The sequence below is a fragment of the Vombatus ursinus genome, unplaced genomic scaffold (genome assembly GCF_900497805.2).
Source record: "Vombatus ursinus unplaced genomic scaffold, bare-nosed wombat genome assembly UNPS02014175.1, whole genome shotgun sequence".
Taxonomy (NCBI): Eukaryota; Metazoa; Chordata; class Mammalia; order Diprotodontia; family Vombatidae; genus Vombatus; species Vombatus ursinus.
In genome coordinates this window covers 1,336,065-1,352,317 of record NW_020953953.1, presented here as the reverse complement: position 1 = coordinate 1,352,317, position 16,253 = coordinate 1,336,065, and the positions used below count along the sequence as shown (strand labels likewise).

The following is a 16,253-nucleotide window of genomic DNA, read 5'->3' as shown; positions in this document are numbered from 1 at the left end:
CTCCTCCTCCTCCTCCTCCTCCTCCTCCTCCTCCTCCTCCTCCTCTCCGCCTCCCCCCGCCACCACCGCGTCCTTTCTCTCTCGCCCGCTGACATCACCATCCGGGGACTCCCGGGCCCTTCCCCAAAGTTAACCCTTTCGAGGGGGGGCGGGGATGGGGGGAGCCGAGGGAGACCACCTTGGAGTCAGGGGTGGGCAGAAGTATGGAGGGGAGAGAGGTGGAGAGAGAGGGATAGAAAAAGACTGGAGGAAGGATGGATAGAGAGAGAAGGATGAATGGAGTGGTACAGTGAAAAGAACGTAAAGAGATGGAGGCTGGAAAGAGAGAAGGATGGACAGAAAAAGAAATTTAGATAGAGAGATGAAGGGATAAAGAGAGACAGAGGAAGAGATGATGGGAGAGGTTAATGGAGAGAGAGGAATGGAGTGAGATAGAGGGGAATAAAGAAACAGGGATGGAGAAAGACAGGCAAGGAGAGATAAAAGAGAAGGCTGGAAACAGGAATGGAGAGAAAAGGATGTAAAGATGGAGAGAGGCATAGAAGAGCTACAAAGTGGGAGATGGAGAGATAGGATAAAGAGGAATGAAGAGAGAGGGATGGGGAGACACAGATATAGGGATGAAAAGAGAGATGAAGAAAGACAATAATGAAAAGAGAAAGATGCAGAGAGATTTGAAGAGAGTGGTGGGAAAAAAAAGTGTAAGATGAGGAGTGTCAGAGGGTCAGAGAGGCAGAGATCAGAGAAACTCAGCTGGAAGGGACCTCAAAGGCGTCTGCTCCACCTAAATGACCCCCACCACCACAGCCTACAGTATGTCCAGAAAATGGTTATCCAGCCCACCCTTGCTTAAAGAACCTAGCATCTCCCAAGGCAATCCATTCCACTTTGGGACAGTTCTCATTGCCTGAGAGTGTTTCCTCACACCCTCCCCCTAATGCCCCCCTCCAATTTACTTCTCTATAACTGTCACCCATTCCTCCAGGTCTAATCCCCCCCACACACTGCACATGTTATTTCTTCAAATACTGGAAAATAGCTATCATGTCTCTCCAAGTCCTCTCCCCTCCAGGCTAAACATGGGAAAGGAACACAGAGAGAGAGATAAAGATAGACAGAGATAAAGAGACAGCAGGTTGGAGAGAGTCAGAGAGAGGGACATGGAGATTCAGAGGCTCCAGAGGGATGAAGATAGACATGGAGACATGGAGAAAGGGATGGAGGGATACGGAGAGAAATAGACAAAGGAACAGAGAGAGAGAGAGATGGAGACACAGAGAAACTGAGAGGTAAAGTGAGACATAACCAAAAATGGAGAGATGGTAAAACAGAGAAGTATTTGAGAGGATGGGATGGCAGCCCAAGGTGTGGTGTGAAGAGATGTAGAGACAGATGAAAGGAGAGACAGACAGAGACACAGGGAGAGAGGAGAGAGAAAGAGGGAGAGAGAGAGAGGGAGAGAGAGAGAGAGACAGAGACAGAGAGAGAGGGAGGGAGACAGAGACAGAGGAGAGAGAGAGAAAGAGACAGAGAGAGAGGGAGGGAGAGAGAGAGAGAGGGAGAGAGGGAGGGAGAGAGAGAGAGAGGAGAGAGAGAGAGACAGAGAAAGGGAGGGAGAGAGACAGAGAGGGAAAGAGGGAGAGAGAGAGAGAGAGAGAGAGAGAGAGAGAGAGAGAGAGAGAGAAACAGGAAGAGAGAGAGAAAGTATATAGATGAAGCCAGGAAGCTGGAGTGACAGAAAGAGGGATGGAGACAGAGAGAACGGTGGGGACATGGAGAGTGAGAGGGAAGGGGACAAAAAAATAAGGGGTGCAGGGCAGAAGGAAAGATTGAGGGAAGGAGGGCAATGGGGCCAGTGAGGGAGGACGAGGAGGAGCAGGAGGGATGAGGATGGAGCGCCTCTGTCAATCTTCCCAATACCCTTGAGTTTTCACCAACGTTTCTCTGTCCTTCATGCTCTACATGCAGTTCTTTGCCAGCGTCTGTTGTTTCCATTTCCAGGATACATCTTGGGACGTTTGCTGTGCACTCCCCCAGTCCCTCCTAATGTTCAGGCCCTCAGCTTTTCCTGAATAAACTATGTATCATCCTAGCTGATCTCCCTGCCTCGGGTCTCCCAATCACTCCTCCACGATCATTCTGGACTAGTCTTCTTAACGCTCCTCTGATCACATCACTCCGCTAGTCAAAGACAGAGGTCCCTGTTGGTTGCCATCACTTACAAGGTAGTGTGAACTACTAGGATTACCCTGACATTGAAGGCCTTCCACGATCTTTCTTCCGATAGTACCTCGCACTGCTTTTCTTCAGATATTCTGTGTTCTAGCCACACTCTCATCCACCGTTCCCACTTTGGTCTTTCTCACATGTAGGTTTTTCTTATGCTGTTCCCCAGCCCTCAAATGGACCTGGCTTACCCCATCTCTATCTGCTGAACCCTCTTTATTTCTTAAAGGTTCAACTCCATCCATCAATCTGTAGACCTTTATTAAGTGTTTACTATGTGCCAGGCACTGGGGAAAGAGACAAAAACACAAACATCCTGCCCTCATGGACCATGAGGGGAGGGGGGAGAATGACTGGATTTTTCCTGGGTAGGAAAACATCAAAACACCAATATGTGAATAACTATATATGCGAAATAAATCAAAAGTATTTTGAGGGTGGGATTAGGAAAGTCAACGAGTAGTTTTTGAGTTGAGCCTTAAGAGAAACTTGGAATTCTGAGAGTTGTTGGTAAGGAGAAAGAGCATTCCAGGCATGAGCTACATACAGCATGTGCTGAAACCTGGGGTGGATGGGGTGTTCAGGGAGGACTAGCGCCTCTGGGGTGAGGGCTGCTCAATGCTTTTCTGGCTGTTCATCCACCTCTGGTGTCCACCTTCGCTCAACTCTCACCTGGGGCTCCAAGAAGCTGTAAGGTACAGGGGCCACACCTTGGCCGATGTGCTAAAGCTCAGGAGTTAGTGGGGTGAGTTAGTGGGGTGTCTACTCCAAGCCTGTGAAGACTTCCCCGGCAGATGAGAACGGCAGATGCGTTCCAAAGGCCATGAAGGTAGCCGAAGCAGACCTGTAGGGTGCTTAGAGGTTAGTCAGACACGGAAGACACCAAGGTCATCACTAGTCATCCTGACTTCTGTCCCGCCGCTGGACTTGGCTGACTGGAAGAGAGAGAGAGGCTGATGACTTTGCACAGCCCCACCTCACTTCAGTCCAACCGAAGTCAAGACACCACCCCACGACATCACTGGTCCCCTTGGAGAATGAAGGACAAACAGCAGTGTGTACAAAGGCGTAGAGACGGAATGTTGTGTGTAGAGAAGGACAGGCAGGTCAGTGCACAGAGGGGGGCAACGGAGACTTAGTGAAGAAGGTGAGTTAAGACTCAACTGGGAAGGGCTGGAAATGTTCAAGAGAAGAGCCTATGTCTTACCTGGAGGCACTCGGGAGCTTCAGAGATTTCTTGAGAGGGGATCATAGACTATGCTCTGGGCTTTGACAAAGGCCTTCTCCTGCAAGGATACCTGGGGCCCTCCCCAGCTGAAAGTGGCGAGTGATTCCTCCTGTTTCTTAGAGTCAACCCTTGGACCGGGGCTTTCCTATTCGCTCCCTGCCACCTGCCTGAGCCCTTATCTTCCCCACATTGATAGAGCACTAGAAGGGTGGCAAAGCAATCTACGGTTTGTAAGCGGCGGACGCTACATTGAAATACCAATTAATCAATTAACAAGAAGCTATGTGGCCTGAAATCTTTATCAGGTAGGAGTAGCTGCGTGGGACAGCAGATGAAACCCTGGGACTGAAGTCGGGAAGACTCGTCTTCCCGGCCTCAGACGCTTCCAAGCTGGGTGACCCTGGACAAGTCACTTCACCCTGTTTGCCTCAGTTTCCTCATCTGCAAAATGAGCTGGAGAAGGAAATGGCAAACCACTCCAGTATCTTTGCCAAGAAAACCCCAAATGGGGTCACCAAGAGTCAGGTACAACTAAAAAACTACAGAATCGTTATCAGGTAAGAATACATGGGTTTCTCCAAAGGGAGACAAAGATTTCCATCCACAGCTGTGACTTTTGCCATCTGCCACATGGGCCCTCTGAGCTCAAGCCTATTTCCCTCTGGCCTCTGTATGTCCTTGTGAGGGGTGGGGGATGCTTTGGACCGACTCATACTCCAATAATTTCCGTGGATCTCTATCTTGGTATCTCTCTGTCTCTGGAGCTCAGTCTCTGACTCTTACTTGGGCTCTTGATCTCTTAGTGTTCTCTCGCCTCAGTTCCTATCTCTGACTCAGTCACTGCTGTCTCGGTCTCCCTTGCTGAGGAACAGCTTGAGGCTGCCCAGGTTCCTGCCCCATTGGCCCAGGCCCTGAGCTGGGTGGACCTTGTCTCCTGACTTAAGCCTTCCCAGAAGGTGAGAGCAGGGGCCCTTGTGTGTAGGGGGGAGTTTCACCCATCGCTGGGAAGGCTCCGCCTAGGTCAGGGTCCTCCTAGGCAGACTAAAGGAGCAGGTCCCAGGATCCCCACGCCCTGGGACCCCACCTCCCCCCGCATTGGGCCCCCTTTCCATTGCCTCTCCTGCCTGGCTATGGCAGGTGCAGGCGTGGGAACGGACGGTACATTCAGGCAGGAAGATGCCAAGATCGAGGGGATGGTGGGGCTGGCCTGCCTTCTGCATATTTGCCTCTGTGCTCATGCAGAATCACAGGATCTCAGAGCTGGGGGTGACCTTAGAGGCCATTTAGACCAACGTGCGTCTGGACGGGAAGCCCCTCTACAGCATTCATGAGAAGGTGTCACAACCTCTGCTGGAGCACCTCCAAGAATGGCGCGCTCCATAGCTCCTCAGGCAGCGCATCGACTGCGGGCCTGTACAAAAAGGTACTTGTTCTATCACATCCAACTCATCGTAACCCCCCCTTTGGGGTTTTCTGGCCGTTTCCTTCTCCCACTCATTTTATAGATGAGGAAACCGAGGCAAACAAGGTTAAGTGACTTGCCCAGGGTCACACAGCTAGTAAGTGTTTCAGGCCAGATTTGAACTCAGGTCCTCCTGACTGCAGGCCTAGCCCTCTATCCACTATACTACCTAGCTGCCCCTACATATACATATATATCACACACACACACACACACGCAATATATATATACGCACATACATACACGTATCCACATATGCATAGACATATGCACTAGTTATATACATATGGATATACTTGATGGAGTCAGTGTTTCTACAATGGTGATTCATCTCTGTGGGAGCTAAGGAGCCTTGAGATATTATCACAGAGCAAAACAAAACTGAAGGATAATGGGAGTCTCTGAGATCTCTCTACAAGGGTCTCCGAGGCTGGGATCCCTAGTTCACTTTTCCTTTGTCCTGAAGCAGGACTTCCCGTCATGCATTCTGACCTTGGGTAGCAAAGAGCTTTTGCACCTGGCCTGTGGCTCTCGGACCCTGTGCAGTGGACACTGGGAAGCAGACTTGTGAGTTGCTATGTGAGAGAGGTAGTGATGAGGGCAGGTTAAGATTCTGGGACTCGGCAGGCAGGCAGTGTTGGTGAGAATGTCTCCAACTCGTCTCTACCTGTAGTGCCGAGGACCAGAGGCAAGAGAGCAACCGGTAACAAAATTGTTGTTCGTCCTTTGTTTTCAGAGGACCAATCATAGGCGCATGAATTGGATTGAAGTGAGGCAGAACTACACAAGGTCATCAGCCTTGCCCTCTTCCTGAGTCACTGAAGTCCAGTGGCAGAACAAAAGTCAAGACAACTGGCCGTGGCTCTGGACACAGGGGATGACCTTGGACTGAGGTCATCTGCTTCAGTCACCTTCATTGCCGGAACCAATTGTTCTCATGTGCCCATCCCAGCGGGGGAAGTCTTCACGTGCTTGGGGTAGACGTTCCCTTACTCATGACGGGTCTGAGGCCTGTCAGTTCCCCGGGTGTGGCCGCTGCACAAGCTTCTTGGCGTTAGTGCTGCTAAAATAACCAGGCCAGGAGCAAAAGGAGGGATAAGAATGAGAAGGGAGCCTGAGTGCTGGAGAATGGCAGCCGTCATAGACTCCATGAAGCAAAGCGCCAGCGGTGGGGGGAATATGTTTCTTCCCCCACACACCCTCTGTGTCTCTGGCTTGTCCTCTTTGGAGCACAGGCGGGGCCTCAAACATATCCGCCTGTATTCTCTCTTCACCATCTGCTGGTGAGGGCACCTGCAGGCCTTTCCCTAAATACCCTGATCTCCCATCTCCAGAAAGGTAAGTGGAAGGAATCTGGGATGGCCAGAGGCAGAGGGCTCCGAATGGGCTCACCTTACCAAGTTCCCTTTTTTTTTCTTAATATTTGGATACAGTGGATTGATTACTTATGTCTGGTAGCTGAAAAGGTTGTTTGATAAAGATGGGAAATTCCACGTGCAGTATGGGGACAAGGACAGAGAGCTCTAATTTTTAATGACTTGCCCAGGGTCACATGGCTAGTAAGTGTCTGAGGCCAGATTTGAGCCCAATTCCAGGGCTTGGAGCTCCATCCACTGCGCAAGCTACCTGGCCTAGTTTTGATTACATGAACTTTAAAAGCTTCTGCATGAATGAAATCAATTCAGTTTGGATAAGAAAGGAAAATTTAGGAAAAAATCTTGGTATCCGATATGCGTAGGGGACTAAGATATATATGCTGTCCCCAAATGGGGAAGTGATCAGAGGGTAGGAAAGAGTAATTCTGAAAGCAAAAACGAGCTATTTGGGGAGGAAATGGAAGATAGAGAAAGAAGGGAGGGAAAGTTAAAAAAAAAAAAAGTCCAGCTGGTCCCCACTTTGTGGAGAAAGCAGTTCGGAGCTGGATGCAGGGCCCCTGGGAGCCCTGAGGGCTCTGTTGGTGGATCAGCAGGGTCAGAGGTCAGAGGTTGGAGGCCATGTGAGGAGCATGAGTTGCCATGGTTACACTCAATGCCTCTGAATGTTCACTGCATGTATCCGCTCTCCTAAAGTTGCTGAGGGAACTCTTCGGGGTGAGTACTCAGACCCACACTGTGTTTGGGGAGAATAGTCAATTCAACTCAACTCTCAATTCAATTAGCATTGATTCTGTCCTCCTTATGTGTCAGGAAAAGACAAAAACGGGCTCTGTCCTCAAGGAGGCTCCATCATAATCAGAAGAGCAAATCCATGCTGAAAATTAATGCAAGATATGTACCAAATCATTATGGGGTACAGGGATAGGGGAAGAACTGACAGGTGGGGGGGCATCAGGAGAGGCATCTGGAAGGCATTGGTATTGAACAAGCCTTTGAAGGGGCAAAGGGTTCCCTGGGGGGGGGTAGGGATGAGGAGGGAGTACATTCCCAGTTTAAAGGTGGGGTCAGAAGCCCATTCCACTTACCCCGGGGAATTGGAGATCCAAGCAAGTGGTAAGCCAGGAGACAGCATTCCAGCCAATGCTTGGGGAAAGGAAAGCCCCATGGGACTGGCCTCCTCTCCCCATCCCCTCAGCCAAGACAGCCCCTTGGGACTGACCTCCTCTCCCCATGCCCCGGGCCAGGGGTGGACCTCAAGAACATCGGAGCACTGGAAGGTTTTGGACTTGCCATTTTCCTACTGATGGCCAAGAAGCATCCCCCGAATCTGCACGGGAAGCCAAGGACGGTCTGGATGAAATCACGAAAACCGACTGGGGGCTCTCCAAGGAGCCCTCCAGCAAAAGGACTTCTTGGAGCTCCAAGTTACCGAGTCTGCACCTGGGGTCTAAGCTTGGGCTCACTTTCCCCTAGACCCTGTACACACTCGTGTGAGAATGTGCACAGACGGTTTTCTTGAGGCAGGGGACAGCAGGGGGACCTTCATGTCTCTCCAGACTCCACTCCTGACTCTCTGAACTTCCTTCTCTATCACGCCCCTCCCCACTCCCTTCATGTTATTGTCTTTTACCGTTGGAATGTAAACTCCTTGAGGGCAAGCTGTCTCTTCACTTCTACATTTGTATTCCCAGCACAGTGCCTGGCACATAGGAAGTGCTTAATAAATTCTTGCTGACTTGACTTGACTTTGGATGCACCACTTTCTAGAAGCTAATTAAGTCTGGCTGACTCATTGATAGCATCTGATTTTTGGTGTTCATCCTTCTTTTTTAAAAAGGCCCAATGACATCATGGGTGATATTTTGACTCCTCTGTGAACTGGATTTAAGTGAGGCAGAACCGCACAACTCTCCTCCAGTCATTGCCGTCCAGGGGCAAGACAAAACGCAAGATGATTGTGGAGGGCTCAGGATGCAGTGGAGGACCTTGGCATCTTTGATGGCTGACTAACCTCCAAGCACCGCCTTCGTGGCCATTGGAGCTGCCCGTTTGACCGGGGAAGTCTTCACATAGTTGGGGTAGACAGCCTTCTAACTTCCCGATGGCCCATCGGTTACCCTCAAGCTGGCTGAGCCCATCAGCCAAGACGGTTTTAGCAGGGTGCGGCCACTGGGCTCGGTGCAGCTTCTTGGAGGCACGGGTGAGAGTTGGGTGAAGGTGGACCCCAAAGATGGATGAACATCCCTCAAACCAGAGGAGGTAGTCCTCCCTGAACACCTCCGACAGCCCTGCCAACTGCTAATAGTAGTGGAAAGCACGCCTGGAGGAGCTGTTGAAAAATCTACAGCTGGAAGAGATCAACCCCCTCATGTTACAAAAAAGGAAACTGAGTCCCTAAAGGAAAAGGGTCCCACGGCCAGGCACTCAGTGTTCCGTGTCTCCCGCTGGCCCCAGCTCCCTTCTTCTGCCCTTGCTTTCCGGCCCCCAGAGGCTGGCTTTCCTGTTCCTCAACTGTCCCTGGCATCTTAGTTTGGGACTCTTGTCTTTCCATCCACAAAATAAGATGATTTTTAAGCTCTGTCCCCGCTGTTGCCCCTTCTCTCAAGGCAGCCATCTTGAGAAATAGAGCGCTGGGCCTGGAATCAGGAAGACCTCAGTTCAAATCCAGCCTCAGACACTTTCCAGCTGTATGAGCCTCAGCAAGTCACTTAACCTCTGTCTGCCTTAGTTTCCACAACTGTAAAATGGGGCAATAAGAGCACCCGTTTCCCAGGGTTGTTGTGAGCATTAAATACTTGCAAAGCACTTAGCTCAGTGGCTGGCATGGAGTAGGGACTTGATAAATATTTGTTCCCTTCCTCCTCCTGAAGCCACCTCTTTGGGACGAGGATGAGGATGGCAGTAATAATAACAACACCCAATTTATGTAGCACTTCCTAGCTTACAAAGCGTTTCCTGGACATTAACAAGGATTGATTAAGCACCTACTATGCACCAGGTACTGTGTAAGGTGACAAAAGGACAGAAGTGAAATGGTCCGTGCCTTCAAGGTGCTTCCTTCCTTCTAGGGGGAGGTGGCATGCACATAGACACCCTCCCCGGACACCCTGCTGGGCCCAGGGCAGCTGGCCAGCTCGCTGTCTCACCACCAGCTCTGGCCAGGCATGCTCAGATCACATTCAGGCCTCGCTGGACTCTGACAAGAGGGCGCAGGCTCCTTTTCTTCTACTCTCTGGCCCTACGTGCCTCCATCCCCGTCCCCCTAGGGAAGTCACCTAAAGGTTGGCTTCTGTCTAGGTCTCCCTGAAAAAAAAGCTCGAAAGGTAGAGAGTGCAGACCAGGTATGGGACAGCTCTTTATTTCCTCCACACAAGCAGAAAAGTTTCAGATGGAGAAGACCGATGGGCAAGCCAAGAGCACCCTGAGGCAGTAACTCACAACTCCTCATCCTCCAGATGGAGGAGGCCCAAAACATCCAAACTGGAGCCAGGCCATCTGCTGAGGGAGCCATTTCTCCTTCCCTTGGCCCATCTCTCTAACTCCGCGGCTCCTAGCCAGCCAGGCTGGGACTTGGGCACTCCAGTGGCTTCGGGGGCCACCTCTGGAGGGGACCCAGGAGCACCCCTGATGTCAGCCTTGCTTCTGAGCGGCCAAGAGCAGGAGAAGCAGCCCGAAGCCAGAAGCCTGAAGCCCAGACTCATTTAGGCGACCGAGGCAAGCACTTGAAACTACCACAACTCCTGCCAAAGAGGGAGAAGTCCCTTGTTTTCCCCCGCTGGAAGTCCCAGAGAGAAAGTTCCAAGCCAGGCTAGATTTTCAGGACAGAAGAGACCAGCAGAGGCCCAATCCCTCCTTCTAAGGCCTTCTCAGCTGCCAGCTCCACTCGGCTCTGATGAAGCTTTGAATCAGCATACCCCTACCCACATCCCCACCAGGGATGTGGGGAGAGTGGAAAAATGACAAATGGAACCCAAGTTGAAACCTCAGGGTGCTCATGCGCTTTGTCAAAGGGCCCCCGGAAAAGGCCCGTGCAAATGTGGTACTGCAAGGGGCCAACTCTAGGTCTGCTCCACGGGTGTGCCCTAGCCAGGGCTTGTATGTGTGGGGGGTGGGGAGGAGAACTCCCCGATTATATCTCTGTTGTTGTTCAGCCATGGCAACTCTTTGTGACCCTATTTTGAGATGGAGTGGTTTGCCTTTTCCTTCTCCAGCTCACTTTATAGATGAGGAAACTGAGGCAAACAGGGTTAAGTGACTTGCTCAGGGTCACCCAGCTAGTCAAGAGTCCGAGGTCACATTTGTACTCAGGTCTTCCTGACTCCAAACCCAGTCAATTATATTCATCACCCATAGACTTTTTCTCTGCTTCTAATTTAGAGCGAGTGAGTAGTGGGGGGTGGGGTGGGAGAATGAGAATACCCGAAGCTCAGAGTGGCCACCCCTGAAACCAAAGCTCGAGGAGCTTCCCTGAAGGTGGGCACTGGCAATCCCCATCTCCTCTTCCAGGGTATCATTGGGAGGGATGTGTCCAGCTGTTCTATGGGGATCCGAGGGCAAGCCGAAGACAGCCCAGCTTTTTCAGTTGAGCAGCTGAACTGGGGCTGCAGGTCTTGCTGGGTTCCATGTGCTAGGGGGAGGTGGGGGTGAGGCTGGGGAGCTTGTGAAACTGGGTCCGGAATCGGAGAGGATGAAGGGGCTGGGGAGAACAGCCAGATTCCCCTCAATGGTTTGAATGTGACAGAGGGCCCTCTGCCTTTAAGACGAACTTGAAGTTTCACACAACACTATGCCCTTTACAGATGGAGATACTGAGACCCAGAGAAGGCTTAGAAGGCCTATTCCAAGCTGCGCAGCCAGTTCCCTCAGGCTCAAATCCACCCAAGGCTCCCACTGGGTACCTGGTTGGATCCCTCAGTGCCCTCCGCTGAGCAGGGCTGTTTAAAGCGGCAGCGTATTGTGTCTGGGGGGGTGGGGAAGAGCAGGAGGTTCATTTAGGCCGGATAATGGGGCAGGCTGTCTGGAAAGGTGAGGCGCAGTGGAGGCCTGCTGGGGCGGGGGCAGTTAGCTTGGCTTCCTCTCCAGCCCGCAGCTTGACTGGGCAGAGCCAAGATCCCCTGAGCCCCGCGGCTCCCCGGGGTGAGGAGCATCGCTGTGGACTTCTCCTCCAAACTTGTTAATTTCGCTAGAGGAAAGAACACGAAATTGCGGATGCGCCCACTTTGCAGCCCGTGACACCCAGCCCGACCGTGGGGGAGTTTCACATTCAGTGGGTTATCCGGGGTCTGTGGGTAACTGGGGTGTGTGTGGGAGGGGCGTGTTTCTAGACTCCCATCCCTGGCATGCAGCTCATCTCATGCCCGCCCACGGGGAGTGGACGGGGCAAGGCGGCAGAATGACGCCCCCCAGATGGTTTATCCGGGCACTGGGACCAGCTCAAAGGCATCCGGGCCCAAAGTGGCTTGCTCTTGAGCCAATAACTTTGTCCTTCCTAGGGGAATCCAGGAGCGTAGCCGCCTGCACCCCTAGCAGATAGTCGGGGGAAGACAGCCATCAGACGGTCCTACCCAAGAACTACAAGTCCCAGAGTGCACCGGCGCCGCGGCGCCCAATCGCGGAAAGAGAAAAAGGCGCGTGCGCAGTGGCCCTTGGCTTAACTCGCATCATGAGGCAAGCATGCGTCGGGAGGTACACGAGATTTGAGACCTAAGTAGGGAACAGTAAGTCGCAAGTGAGCACGCGCACTGACGCAAGGGACGGAGTGATGGAGAACCACAAGTCTTTGAAGGCGCCGCTGGGACGGCCGGTGGAAAATTGCGCGTGCGCAGTTATACGACCCGCAGCGGGGTGGAGCAGAACAATTTAGGCGGTCTCGACGCGAAATCTGGGATCACGCATGCGCATTGTAGTCCACTGAGAGGCGCTGGGACTACTGGTTCCAGAAGTCCTCGGGACGGTCAATCAAGTTCGCGCATGCGCATTGACGCACGAGGGAGACAGTTTGTGTGCGCGGCCACTGCCGATCAAGCTTGGCTGCCTCGCGCCGGGGCCTTTGGGAGGCTGTCCTCCCTCCCCGGCCCTCCCGGAACTCCCACCTTCCCGGCATCCCCCGATTCGGGGCCCCTCGTTTCCCCTCCCCCCGAAGCCGCAGGTAAGAAACCAGGGAAGAGAGAAAACCGAGGGTGGGGGTGTTGTTGGGGAAGGAGGAAAGGGACCTGGAAGGGCGTAGCTGGTGCGACCGGAAGGGGCGGGACTAAGCGAGACGCCTGATGTCTGTTCTTAAAGGGGAGTCTCACCCCACCGGCCTTTCTTCGATCGGCAGGAAAATAAGCTTCCCTCTTAAAGGCGCCTGTCAGTTTCTTAAAGGGGCCAGAAGGTTAATGGGGGGCCAGGAGGTTAATGGGGGCCAAGGGAAGAGACTGCGGCCAATGCCCACGTTTGCGGAAGGGGAAACCGAGGCTCAGCGAGGGGAGCAGAAGTTCCTGGTCCCATGATCCATCAGAAGGTTGTGTGCTGCCCTCTGAGTGCTTCAGTTTCCTCCTCTGGAAAAAGAAGGGGTTGAACTCTCTAAGCTCCCTTCGAGCCTCCCCGGCCTCCTTCCTGTTCCCTTTATGTGACAGCTCACCTCCCACCTCCGTGCCTTTGCCCAGGCACCCCAGCTCCCCACCTGGAAGACTGCCCCTCTTTCCCCAGCTTGCTTATGTGAGAGGCTTTTCTGATTGCCCCCCCCATTACCATATTGACTTATGTGCCTCCTCCCCGCCATTCTTCCCCGGCACACAGAAGGCGCCTAATAACTGCTCCTTGACTGATCCTCGCAGGTGCCATGGTGGGCTCCCACCTGGACATGGCTCCAGCTCCACCCACTGAGGGGCCTGGGGAGCAGGCAGCCCCCCCTCCCGGCCCACCGCCAGCACAGTATGAGTGTGGGGAGTGCGGTAAGTCCTTCAAGTGGTCATCCCGCCTGCTCCACCATCAGCGGACGCACACGGGAGAGCGGCCCTACAAGTGCCCGGACTGCCCCAAGGCCTTCAAGGGCTCCTCGGCCCTGCTCTACCACCAGCGGGGCCACACGGGCGAGCGGCCCTACCCCTGCCCGGACTGCGGCAAGGCCTTCAAGCGCTCCTCTCTGCTGCAGATTCACCGCAGTGTGCACACGGGCCTGCGCGCCTTCACCTGTGCCCAGTGTGGCCTGGCTTTCAAGTGGTCCTCCCACTACCAGTACCACCTGCGTCAGCACACGGGAGAACGGCCCTACCCGTGCCCGGACTGCCCCAAGGCCTTCAAGAACTCATCCAGCCTCCGCAGGCACCGCCACGTGCACACGGGCGAGCGGCCGTACCCCTGCGGCGTCTGCGGCAAGAGCTTCACCCAGAGCACCAACCTGCGGCAGCACCAGCGGGTGCACACGGGTGAGCGGCCCTTCCGCTGCCCCGCCTGCCCCAAGACCTTCACGCACTCGTCCAACCTGCTCCTCCACCAGCGGACCCACGGGCCGGCCGCGGCCTCGGCCTCCGCTCACCGCTGTGAGCCCTGTGGCAAGGTCTTCGCCTCCGATGCCTACCTTCAGCGCCATCTGCAGACACACTCCACGGAGGCCCCCCCTCCGCCTCTGCCTCCACCCCCCCTGCCCCCTGTGGTCCCCGAGCTCTTCCTGGCGGCGGCCGAGACCACGGTGGAGCTGGTCTACCGCTGTGGTGGCTGTGAGCTGGCCTTTGCCAGCGAGACCCTGCTGCTCGAGCACCAGCCCTGCCCGGGGCCCGGGGCAGAGGTGGCCGCTGCCCAGCCTGCGACCTTCACCTGCTCGCCCTGCGGCAAAGCCTTCAAGACCGCAGCCGGCCTGTCTCGCCACCAACAAAGCCACGGGCCAGCCGGGGCGCCGGCCTACCGCTGTGGCGGCTGTGACCGGGCCTTCCCCCAGCTGGCCAGCCTCCTGGCCCACCAGCGGGCCCACGCCGAAGAGGCAGCGGCCGGGCGCCCGCTGCCGCAGGCCGAGGCGGCCGAGGTCACCTGTCCCCAGGAGGCTCCGGCCCCGGCACCCCCCGGCGACCGGCCCTACAAGTGTGCCGAGTGCGGCAAGGCCTTCAAGGGCTCCTCGGGCCTGCGCTATCACATGCGCGACCACACCGGGGAGCGGCCCTACCCCTGCGGGGAGTGCGGCAAGGCCTTTAAGCGCTCGTCGCTGCTGGCCATCCATCAGCGCGTGCACACGGGCCTGCGCGCCTTCACCTGCGCCCAGTGCGGCCTGACGTTCAAGTGGTCCTCCCACTACCAGTACCACCTGCGCCTGCACTCCGGGGAGCGGCCCTACCCCTGCGGGGAGTGCGGCAAGGCCTTCCGCAACACCTCGTGCCTGCGGCGCCACCGGCATGTGCACACGGGTGAGCGGCCTCACTCCTGCAGCGTCTGCGGCAAGAGCTTCGCGCAGACCTCCAACCTGCGGCAGCACCAGCGGGTGCACACGGGCGAGCGACCCTTCCGCTGCCCGCTGTGCCCCAAGACCTTCACGCACTCCTCCAACCTGCTCCTTCACCAGCGGACCCACTCGGCCGAGAGGCCCTTCGCCTGCACCATCTGTGGCCGTGGCTTCGTGATGGCCGCTTACCTCCAGCGCCACCTCCGGACGCACGCCCCGGCCCCGGCCCCGGCCGCCGCCGCCACCCAGGACGTCCACGTCGTACCCCACCTTCAGGCCACGCTGTCGCTAGAGGCAGGGCCCAGCCCGGCCAACTCACAGACCTTCCTCCTCGTGCAGACGGCCCAGGGCCTCCAGCTCATCCCCAGCAGCGTCCAGCCCCCCAGACCCACGCCTCCTCCACCCCCAGCCCCACCCAAGGTCCTCCTGCTGCCGGCCTCTGGGGCTAGGGCCCGAAAGGGCCCCAAGAACAGCGGGAGGGAGGGCCAAGGGCCCGGGCTGGTCTGGCTCCCAGGGCCTGGGGGAGGTGGGGGCAGCATTGCAGGAGGCGGGGGGCAAAGCCTCATCGTCCTGCAGAGCGTGGCCAGCGGAGAGGTGGGGCCGCAGGAAACAAGTGGGGTTCGGCTACAGTCTCTCCGGCCTGCACAGGAAGTGACCGCGGTCCAGCTCCAGCCGGCACAGGAAGTGACCGCGGTCCAGCTCCAGCCCACACAGGAAGTGACCACGGTCCAGCTCCAGCCCGCGCAGGAAGTGGCTACCGTCCAACTACAGCCCCTGCAGCCCACACAGGAAGTGACCGCGGTCCAGCTCCAGCCTCTGCCTCCCGCCCCAGACGTTTCCCTGCAGCTCCAGCCAGTGGCCAGCCCGGGGGGGTCCGGTGGGCCAGCAGAAGCCCAAAATCTGCTGGTGGTGCAGGGTGGGGCGGGGGAGGAGCTGCTGACAGCCCCTGGACCCGGAGGAGATGCGGGCTCAGGTGACGGGGGTGGGGGCAGCGCTGGAACTGTGGTTCAGGATGTGCATTTTGAGACATTACAGACTGCAGAGGGCCTGCAGAGCGTCCTGGTACTGAGTGGGGCTGACGGGGAGCAGACCAGGCTTTGTGTGCAGGGGGTCGAGACCCTCCCTCCGGGGCTGGCTGAGTCCCCTGACCCCGGCCCGCAGGCTCAGAAACTTCTCATCATCCGCAGTGCCCCAGCAGCCCCTTCAGACCTGGTAGAGAATGTACCAGGGGCGCCTCTCCAGCTGTTGGCCCCGCCTCCCAGCCCAGCCCCTGTGCCCCCAGGGGCTCCCGCGGGGCCTAGCCCTCAGGTGGTCCAGGTTGTCCCCGGGGCAGCAGCGGTGCCCCCTGGCGGGGCTGGCCAGCCAGGGCTGCCGTCTATTCACATAGTACAGGCCCTGCCCGCGGTGCAGCTGGTGCACACCTTCTAATGGGGCTGGCCTCTCCCCAGCCTCAGCTTGGGGCCCGGCTACCAATAAAGACACCCCGTCTCCCCCGTCTCCTCTCCCCCGTCTCCTGTCTCCTCTGCCCCGTCTCCTGTCTCCTCTCCC

The 16,253-nt window shown here is 55.9% G+C and overlaps 2 protein-coding genes and 1 long non-coding RNA gene across 3 annotated transcripts in view; 2 read left to right on the top strand and 1 right to left on the bottom strand.

Annotated features, from left to right (window-relative positions):
- BRSK1 (BR serine/threonine kinase 1) overlaps positions 1–3,478 on the bottom strand; it is a 19,809-nt gene extending 16,331 nt beyond the window's left edge. Inside the window, exons 1-3 of the mRNA XM_027860073.1 lie at positions 3,434–3,478; positions 3,000–3,070; positions 2,899–2,949 (exon numbers count right to left, since the gene is read on the bottom strand). Of these exons, the coding sequence (XP_027715874.1) occupies positions 2,899–2,949; positions 3,000–3,070; positions 3,434–3,478 (167 nt within the window). The remainder of the gene's footprint in view (positions 1–2,898; positions 2,950–2,999; positions 3,071–3,433) is intronic.
- A 500-nt stretch (positions 3,479–3,978) lies between these two features.
- On the top strand, positions 3,979–7,990 carry LOC114041594. The gene is made up of 5 exons (XR_003568933.1): positions 3,979–4,011; positions 4,258–4,410; positions 4,697–4,877; positions 5,383–5,483; positions 5,653–7,990. It is a non-coding gene; the product is annotated as an uncharacterized LOC114041594 (long non-coding RNA).
- Positions 7,991–10,584: 2,594 nt separating this feature from the next.
- Positions 10,585–16,253, top strand: ZNF628 (zinc finger protein 628). The gene is made up of 2 exons (XM_027860089.1): positions 10,585–12,440; positions 13,111–16,253. Exons 1-2 carry the CDS (start codon positions 12,263–12,265, stop codon positions 16,131–16,133), a joined length of 3,201 nt encoding a protein of 1,066 aa, XP_027715890.1. The 5' UTR covers positions 10,585–12,262; the 3' UTR covers positions 16,134–16,253.